Source organism: Triticum aestivum, chromosome 2D (assembly GCF_018294505.1).
Source record: "Triticum aestivum cultivar Chinese Spring chromosome 2D, IWGSC CS RefSeq v2.1, whole genome shotgun sequence".
Lineage (NCBI taxonomy): Eukaryota > Viridiplantae > Streptophyta > Magnoliopsida > Poales > Poaceae > Triticum > Triticum aestivum.
Window position 1 is genome coordinate 645684807 of NC_057799.1, and position 10016 is coordinate 645694822.

At 42.2% G+C, this 10016-nt stretch overlaps 1 protein-coding gene across 1 annotated transcript; it reads left to right on the top strand.

Moving 5' to 3' along the window:
• Positions 1–2270: 2270 nt before the first annotated feature.
• Positions 2271–5739, top strand: LOC123055330 (uncharacterized). Its single transcript, XM_044479326.1, has 4 exons — positions 2271–2962; positions 3065–3121; positions 4063–4175; positions 5488–5739. The coding sequence occupies exons 1-4, from the start codon at positions 2860–2862 to the stop codon at positions 5569–5571; spliced, it is 357 nt and encodes a 118-aa protein (XP_044335261.1). The 5' UTR covers positions 2271–2859; the 3' UTR covers positions 5572–5739.
• The last annotated feature ends 4277 nt before the right edge of the window (positions 5740–10016 follow it).

Genomic DNA, 10016 nt, shown 5'->3' on the forward strand with positions numbered 1-10016 from the left:
TCATTTGAACAAACTATGCCATGAATGTGGCCATAAGATTGATCATTTGGCTTGAAAGCCATGAATCTTCACACTTGATAGCTCATTTCTGAGAACACTTTTTTAAAATAATTACCGTATTACAAGTTTATTATTTTTCCTGGAAACTTGGTCACATATAATGACACAATGCGAAGGTTTTCCAATTTTTTGATTTTTTTGAATTTCTTTATGCCCGTTTCAAAATGCGGTCAAAACGGCGGGCTTGACCGTTCCTAGCTAGTGGTTGAATCTTGGAAAACTTTTGATGTTTCTCTGATTTAAATAGATACTTACGTACCTATAAATGATTTTTGGAAAAAATAAATAGCAAACTATGAGGCAGCTGCAGTTCAAATTTGACCCGCTTCCAGCTGAATCGGCGGGAATTTGTCTTTTTCACCAGAGGTGGATCAAAACTTTTGACACCCAACCATTTTGTCAATTGTGCATTAAATATGTCCTAATATTTTATAAAAATGATTTGGTACAATTTTGCAACAAATATATGGTAGGTCCTTCACAAAAAAACCTCATTTCGGGCACTCGAAAAATGGAAAATGAATTTTGCGTGCAAAGAAAATGAAAACTCTCTTTGGCAAAATTGTTTGGAATTCCAAGATGCACCCTTGTGCACAATATGAGATCATTTGAACAAACTATGCCATGAATGTGACCATGAGATTGAGCGTTTGGGTTGAAATCCATGAATCTTCACACATGATAGCTCATTTATGAGAACACTTTTCTAAAATAATTACCATATTACAAGTTTATTATTTTTCCTGGAAACATGGTCACATATAATGACACAATGCGAAGGTTTTCCAATTTTTGAATTTTTTATGCCCGTTTCAAAATGCGGTCAAAACGGCGGGAATAACCGTTCCTAGCTAGTGGTTGAATCTTGGAATTTTTTTAGTGTTTCTCTGATTAAATAGATACTTATGTACCTAGAAATGATTTTTTGAAAAAATAAAGAGCAAACTATGAGGCAGCTACAGTTCATATTTGTCCCGCTTCCTACTGAATCGGCAGAAATTTGTCTTTTTCACCAGAGGTGGATAAAAACTTTTGGCACCCAACCATCTTGTCAATTATGCATTAAACATGGCCTAGTATTTTAGAAAATTGATTTGGTCCAATTTTGCAATAATTATTTGGGAGGTCCTTCACAAAAAAACCTCCCTTTGGGCACTCGTAAAATGGAAAATAGTTTTTTCGTCTAAAGAAAATGAAAACTTCCTTAGGTAACATTGTTTGCCATTCCAATATGCACCCTTGTGCACAATATGAGATCATTTGAACAAACTATGCCATGAATGTGGCCATAAGATTGATTATTTGACTTGAAAACCATTGATCTCCACACATGATAGCTCGTTTCTGAGAACACTTTTTTAAAATAATTGCCGTATTACAAGTTTGTTATTTTTCCTAGGAACTTGGCCACATATAATGACACAATGCGAAGGTTTTCCAATTTTTTCAATTTTTTTGAATTTTTTATGCCCGTTTTAAAATGTGGTCAAAACGACGGGCTTGACCGTTCCTAGCTAGTGGTTGAATCTTGGAAAACTTTTAATATTTCTCTGATTAAATAGATACTTTTGTACCTAGAAATAAATTTTGGAAAAAATGAATAGCAAACTATGAGGCAGCCACAGTTCAAATTTCCCCCGCTTCCAGCTAAAACGGCGGAAATTTGTCTTTTTCACCAGAGGTGGATCAAAACTTTTAACACCTAATCATTTGGTCAATTGTGCATTAAATATGGCCTAGTATTTTAGAAAATTGATTTGGTAAAATTTTACAAAAAATATTTGGTAGGTTCTTCACAAAAAAACTTATTTTGAGCACTCAAAAAATGGAAAATTGTTTTTTCATGCAAAAGAAATAAAAACTCCCTTTGTCAATGTTGTTTGCCAATCTAAGATGTAAACTTGTGCAAAATATGGCATCATTTGAACAAATATTTGATAGGTCTTTCACAAAAAACTCATTTTGAGCATTGAAAAATGAAATGAAAAATTTGTATGTAATCAATCATGACCAATTTATATGGTCAAAAAAATCTGCAACTTGTTTGGTGCGCTCTGATTGGTTCATAGGCATATCACGCGGATCATGCCTCAACCACCGTTGGATGTTCTGGATCCAACGGCAGCCCTCACCCCCTCACCCTCTCACCCAAACCCTAACTTCCCCGATCCACTCCTCTCCCCCGATCCACTCTCCCCCTCTCGCCCCACAGCCGCCCCCAACCCCACCCCCACCGCCACCGTCGACGACCCTCACCATAGACAAGGTCGAGGCTGACCCAAGATTGAGCCCATGCCCAGATTCACGAGTGGAGCCCCGCGAAGCTGCCCGCAAACTGCTCCTCTTCCCCACCCCCAATTCCTTTACAATCTCCGCCGCCGCCGCCGATCCCCACCCCCACCGGCGACCTCGTCTCCCCGTCTCCGGCCCCATCCCCACCTCCGGCCGACCTCCCTCCTCATCTCGTCCATCCACCCATGGAAACCCCCTTTTCCACGGATCCACCCACCCACCCACGCCCACCCATGGATGGATAGATGGGGCGCACTAGTTCCGGCGACGGCGGCGCCGGATCCACACCCACCTGCGTGATGGAGGCCGGCCGCATCGGGATCCACCGCCTGCTCTCGGTCTGGTGCGGCACACCGGACCACACCGGAGATTGCTACTGCGGTGGTCGTCGACGACGGCGCATCTCCGGCGGGACCTAGATGCCCAAGGTATGTACGCCGTCCTTGCCAAGTCTTCCATCTCCTCTCATGTACGGCGGGACCTATACTGATTACATTCATCTTGGGCATGCATACGTGGTTGGTGACCTCGCGTGCCGCCATTGCCGGAGGCTGGCTGGCTGGATGGACGGGCGTCCGCGGTGCCGGTGTTTTGCAGCCTTACATCTCAGGTGTGGTTTCTTCCTACTGTCGTCCGGTACTCGTCCCTTGCTGTTCTAAATTTTCGTGAGGCTTGTGTTTGACATCTCTCGTCGGTGCTGTTTCCATCGCAGGGAAGACGCTTGCTAAAATGTGTGCATGCCAAGATTCCTGCGGTTCCAGACTGATTGGTGAGATTACATTCGTACTGAAGTGTTACGCAAATGTTATCTGCTATGCTAACTGAACATACAAAGCCGCTTCCAAGTAAATAAAATCGTTTTGCTATGGTTCCTACGGCCTTCAGAATTTGGAAACGTGTCCTACACAGAATAGCCGTTTGGGATCTCTAGGGACACCACAATCGAGGAATCGACCCGTGCAACCGTTCCCTCGGCTCCGTCGTAGATAGCTAGTCGTACTCTACAGTACCAAAATTTTGCTGATAGGCACAAGGTTGTGTAGCAACCATCAAGATCAAGTGTCTTATTAATTTGTCGATGGGTGCAAGGTTGTATAAACCATCGACATCAAGCATCTCATTAATTTGTCGCTCGGTACAAGGTTGCGCATACTTATCAGGAACCATCAACATCAAAGTATCTAATGAGGATACAATTTAAGCCTGGCGATAGCATGACCCATTGTGATGTTTTGTCCCCTACTGCTTGTACCATTTGTTTAGTATGCATATGCGTCCACATATTCCAGGCTGCTATAGAACCACTGCTTATCCTTTATTCTCTTCTCTAGGCTCAGGTTCCACGAAAATACTCCTCTGTAATCGGCATGTAACATCATAAGCTTGTCTTTTCCACATGGCTGACAGTTATGTCATGTTTATCAGTAAAGATGTGTCTGGTTATTTGTATGTTAGCAGATAACCAGACTGATTGGTGATACTAAAATGTGTGCATCCTCTCGTTTGTTGTTACGCAAGAAGATGATGATGGAAGAGACATTACTTACATTCGTACTGAAGTGTTACAGTATGCATGTTTTGCTTAGTTGAAAAATCTGAGATATCGTACTGAATAGCATGCGAATGATGTTCACTCTGTTATGCTTCTAAAGCATCTGAATGATGTTCATTGCTGTTTAAATGATGTTCATCTGCTATGGTTTGCTTCAGCTGGTGCGGATGGGAGGTGGATGCCCGCACGGATCCGGCGTCTCCAACCTCGGCATCCACAAGGAGGAGCGGCGACAATTACATACCCAACCATGGGGCAGCAGCAATTCATGGTTGAGCCTCCCTCTACCTCTCTCACATTCCCTGATTTTGCTGCTGCTCTAAATTCACTTTCACTTGATTGAATCTAGTGCTACTGCTGTCAGTCCCTGGTCCCTAGTGCTACTACTCTAAATTCACTTGCATGTTTGACTAAATTCACTTGGCATTGCACTGCTTGCCAAATTGAGTTGCTTTCTTGCTGCCACCAAAAGTCAGTACTCCCTAGTGTTGAACCAGTATTTACATGCTTGCAAATATTGGTCTGAATCTGCGATGCTCCCTAAAGTAGACTAAATCTCATGGAGTAGATTTCATTTTACCAATTGGTCTGAATCTATTTATACGCTTTACTGAATCGGCGGAAATTTCATTTTATACGCTTTACCAATTGGTCTGAATCTATGTATACGCTTTTCTGACAGTTTTGGGCAGCGAGCTTCTAACTGAAAAACGAGTTTGTTATGCTCATAGTTTCAAGTTGACCTCTACATATGAGTTGCAAAGCATGTTCTAAGGTTTCCGTAGAGTACTTATTTGCTTCGTTTGGATGTACGGTTTGAGAGCAGCCGTCTATTTTAGTTTGCTGTCCAGAAATATAGTACAGTTTTTCTATGCAAACATAGTTAGCACCTCTGTTTTTGAAGTAGTTCCTTTCTTACCTCAGTTTTTGAAGTAGTTCCTTACCTCTGTGTAAACTGAATTTGGTTCAGTTAAAAAACTGCACTAGCTGACAGTTTTGGACAGCGAGCTTCTAACTAAAAAACGAGTTCGTTATGCTCATAATTTCAAGTTGGCCTCTACATATGAGTTGTAAAGCATGTTCTAAGGTTTCCGTAGAGTACTTATTTGCTTTGTTTGGATGTACGGTTTGAGAGCAGCCGTCTATTTAGTTTGCTGTCCAGAAATATAGTATAGTTTTTAAAAGCAACCAATTCATGATAAGACTTGGTGAGGCTGATGCACATAGCTACTTTCAGTACCTTGTTAACAGTGTTGAGGACAAGCTAAATCCTGTATCAGGGTCCTGTTCTTGTAAACATTATGTAAAGCTAAAATTCTTCCGTGTCTTGCTCATTTGCTGGTGCCACTATACATGTTAGATTGCTAGATGTACTTGTTTCCATCTCAAATTACTTGGGTGTCATTCATATGTACATAAGATAATTGTATTGCAAAAAGAACTTCTATATAAATTCTGTTGGCTAACTTTCCATCTCAAATTAATTGTTTTCATCTCATGTACTTTTAGTTTTTATTTTAAAAGTATTCGTGTAATATTTCTTATATCAGTGACATACTTTTTGTTCTCTTTTGAATGCCCAGATGTTTTGCATCAGCCTGTCATTGCTAAGGAAGAAGCAGTACTTGAAGAAGCAGACTACATGTTTTCTTGTTGTGAAGCACTAGATAGTTCTATTTATTCTTTTCCTGTTCTAGAGTATTTCAGCAGCTGAATGCTTGAATACGTAATGTTGTAGGTTGCTTGGATCTATATAAAGTACGGATGTGATGGAAATTTGTAGAATGTGAGTTTTGAGATATTTCTGTAATATTCAGCTAATTGGTGGTGATTCATATTGTTATTCAAACTGGTTTGAAAATGTTCGTTAAATGGGCTGGAGTTGGACCTTAAAAGGCCAAGGATCAAATTATTTTGGACAAATTATTTTGGGTAAAAAATGAAACGAAAATAAATGAATGTGGAAAGGCCAAGGCCCAGGAAAGAAAAAGCCTGAAAAACATTGGGCTGGACTCATTTGGTTAAACATAATTTGGCAGTAAAAAAAAGATAAAAAGGCTGAAATGTAGGGCTTGGCCCATGTGGCTGACTAAAATTAATAGGAAAAAAATTATAAAAAGGCTGAATTGTTGGCTAGGCCCATGTAGAAAATCGAATTGGACCGGGCTGAATCTTGTGCCACGTTAGATTGCCACGCTGGATGCCTACGTGGCCTGGGGAGGTTGCTAGTGACCAAAACGCCACAGTAGGAATATTTTGGTCATAAACGTCCACGACCTTCTCACAGAGAAGGTCGCTATAGTCAGTTTACGACTGCCAGCTTTTGACCTTTTGTTTTTGGTCACAAAAAGGTCGCAAATGGAAATTTGTGACCTTTCAGTGACCAATAGTGGTGGTCACAAGTTGACATATTTCTTGTAGTGGATCTTGATGTTCTACCGTTGCAGGGCTTCGCCTAAGCACTGCTACAATATGATCGAGGTGGAATATGATGGCAGGGGGCACCACACACGGCTAAGGAACGATCTCAATGATCAACTTGTGTGTCTAGGGTGCCCCCTGCCTCCGTATATAAAGGAGCCAAGGGGGAGGGGGCGGCCGGCCAGGAGGAGGGCGCAGGAGGAGTCCTACTCCTACCGGGAGTAGGACTCCCACCCCAATCCTAGTTGGAATAGGATTCCCCGAGGGGGAAAGAGAGAGAGGGGGGCCGGCCACCTCTCCTTGTCCTAATAGGACTAGGGGAGGGGGAAGGCGTGCGGCCACCTTGGGATGCCCCTTTCTCCTTTCCACTAAAGCCCATCAAGGCCCATATGGCTCCCGGGGGGGTTCCGGTAACCTCCCGGTACTACGGTAAAATCCCGATTTCACCCGGAACACTTCCGATGTCCAAATATAGGCTTCCAATATATTATGTCTCGACCATTTCGAGACTCCTCGTCATGTCCGTGATCACATCCAGGACTCCGAACTAACTTCGGTACATCAAAATGCATAAACTCATAATAACTGTCATCGTAACGTTAAGCGTGCGGACCCTACGGTTCGAGAACAATGTAGACATGACTGAGACAAATCTCCGGCCAATAACCAATAGCGGGACCTGGATGCCCATATTGGCTCCTACATATTCTACGAAGATCTTTATCGGTCAGACCGCATAACAACATACGTTGTTCCCTTTGTCATCGGTATGTTACTTGCCCGAGATTCGATCGTCGGTATCCAATACCTAGTTCAATCTCGTTACTGGCAAGTCTCTTTACTCGTTCTGTAATACATCATCACGCAACTAACTCATTAGTTGCAATGCTTGCAAGGCTTATGTGATGTGCATTACCGAGAGGGCCCAGAGATACCTCTCCGACAATGGGAGTGACAAATCCTAATCTCGAAATACGCCAACCCAACATCTACCTTTGGAGACACCTGAAGAGCTCCTTTATAATCACCCAGTTACGTTGTTACGTTCGGTAGCACACAAAGTGTTCCTCCGGGAAACGGGAGTTGCATAATCTCATAGTCATAGGAACATGTATAAGTCATGAAGAAAGCAATAGCAACATACTAAACGATCGGGTGCTAAGCTAATGAAATGGGTCATGTCAATCAGATCATTCAACCAATGATGTGACCTCGTTAATCAAATAACAACACCTTGTTCATGGTTAGGAAACATAACCATCTTTGATTAACGAGCTAGTCAAGTAGAGGCATACTAGTGACACTAAGTTTGTCTATGTATTCACACATGTATTATGTTTCCGGTTAATACAATTCTAGCATGAATAATAAACATTTATCATGATATAAGTAAATAAATAATAACTTTATTATTGCCTCTAGGGCATATTTCCTTCACCAGCAATCCCCCACCAGATCCCAGAGGCACACCGAAATTTGCCTTTGGTTCCAAAACACTGTTTTATATACCGGTACTGTAGTGGAGACTGTTAAGTTGAACTTCCACCTAGAACTCTATGCTACACTAGTAAGCAACTTGAATAGTGGATTGGGCCTTGAACTGCAAGTTTTCTGCGAATCTAGCTTCACATAAAGCCTTGACCGATACGTGGCTACCGTGGGTCTTCCCCGCGGGTGGAGCTTATGCGTCATACTCCGTGACCTTTCATGAGTTTACTAGAGAGAACCCTACTCTCATAGATTGCGATGTTTGACAATCAGACTCATATATGTGTGTTCTTCAAAAGATGTTCTGCAGGATAACATCTCTACTTAAATAAGCCACTTAGAACACATTAAGATATACATCAACCTGCCATGCAGATTAGGAGAGTATTGCATCTTCATGGAGTGGTATTGTGAATAGTAAGGATACTCTCCTCTCAGTTGACCAACAGCTTGTCTTCCACATCTAATTCACGGGATCTCCGATCACAAAGAATAGGTTACCACTGTGAACAACTCATATTGTGGGTCTCATACCCATCTCCCTTGATGCATTATCTATCACAGTACGTGATAGACCCTTAGTAAAAGGATCTGCCAGATTTTTAGACGTTTGGATATAATCCAACGCAATAACTTCGGAGTTTTTCATTTTCCTTACAGACTTTAACCTTATCTGAACGTGTCTTGATGACTTCATGTTATCCTTTGAGCTGCTCACTTTCGTGATCACAGTTTGATTGTCGCAGTTCATAAGAACACCCGGTACAGGTTTCTCAACAACCGGCAAGTCATTCAAGAGCCGGCGAAGCCAATCTGCTTCAACCGTAGCTGTATCTAGTGCTGTGAGTTCTGCTTCCATTGTTGACCTCGTTAAGATGGTCTGCTTGCAAGACTTCCAAGAAACAGCGCCACCTCCATTAGTGAATACATAACCGCTCGTGGCCTTTATCTCACCAGCATCTGAGATCCAGTTCGAGTCACTATACCCTTCAAGCACCTTTGGATGCCCGGTGTAGTGAATTCCATAATTTGCAGTGCCTTTCAAATCACGCAAAACTCTCTCTAGAGCTTTCCAATGCACATCTCCTGGTTTTGAGACAACCCGACTCAGTTTGCTAACAGCAAAAGAAATGTCAGGTCTTGTAGCACTTGCTAAGTACATAAGCGAGCCAATAATCTGAGAATATTTCAATTGATCTCTAGCAATTCTTCGATTCTTTCGAAGTAACACACTCGCATCATATGGTGTTGGAGAGGGCTTGCAGTCACTATAGCCAAAGCGACTCAAGATCTTTTCCACATAGTGAGATTGAAGCAAAGTAATCCCACCATCATCGTCTCTCAACAACTTGATGTTTAGAATGACATCAGCCACTCCTAAATCCTTCATCTCAAAACAACGAGATAGGAAATCCTTGACCTCCTTAATAACATTCAGATTTGTTCTGAAAATCAGTATGTCATCAACATACAAGCACAGGATAACTCCCTCGCCCCCACCATGGCGATAGTACACACATTTGTCAGCTTCGTTCACAACAAAGCCTGCAGCTGTTGAAGTTCTTTCAAACTTCTCATGCCACTGTTTGGGTGCTTGCTTAAGTCCGTACAAAGACTTCAGCAACTTGCACACTTTCCCTTCCTGACCATCTAGTACAAACCCATCTGGTTGTTCCATATAAATTTCCTCGTCCAACTCTCCATTTAGGAAAGCAGTCTTAACATCCATTTGATGAACGAGAAGACCATGCGAGGAAGCTAGTGAAAGTAGAACTTGAATAGTGGTCAGTCGAGCCACAGGTGAGTAAGTATCAAAGAAGTCTTCACCTTCCTTTTGGGTATAACCCTTAGCCACGAGCCGAGCCTTGTACTTTTCAATAGTACCATCAGGCCTAAGCTTCTTCTTGAATACCCATTTGCATCCTATAGGTTTGCACCCATAAGGACGATCAGTTATCTCCCAGGTTTCATTCGCCAAGATGGAATCCATCTCGCTACGAACCGCTTCCTTCCAGTAGTCAGCATCTTCAGATGCATAGGCCTGTGAAATAGAACTGGGAGTGTCATCTATGAGATACACAAGAAAATCATCACCAAAGGACTTTGCAGTCCTCTGTCTCTTGCTCCTAGTAGGAACTTCATTGTTCTCCTCCACAGGACTTTCAAAGTGTTCCATCGAAATGGCAGGTTCGGCAATTGTAAC

Excerpts from the sequence above, each read along its gene's own strand:
- LOC123055330 (XM_044479326.1), top strand. The coding sequence starts at position 2,860 with ATGCATACGTGGTTGGTGACCTCGCGTGCCGCCATTGCCGGAGGCTGG. Across the intron at positions 3,122-4,062 it reads CTGCGGTTCCAGACTGATTG|CTGGTGCGGATGGGAGGTGG; the intron begins GTGAGATTACAT and ends GGTTTGCTTCAG. Across the intron at positions 4,176-5,487 it reads TGGGGCAGCAGCAATTCATG|ATGTTTTGCATCAGCCTGTC; the intron begins GTTGAGCCTCCC and ends TTGAATGCCCAG.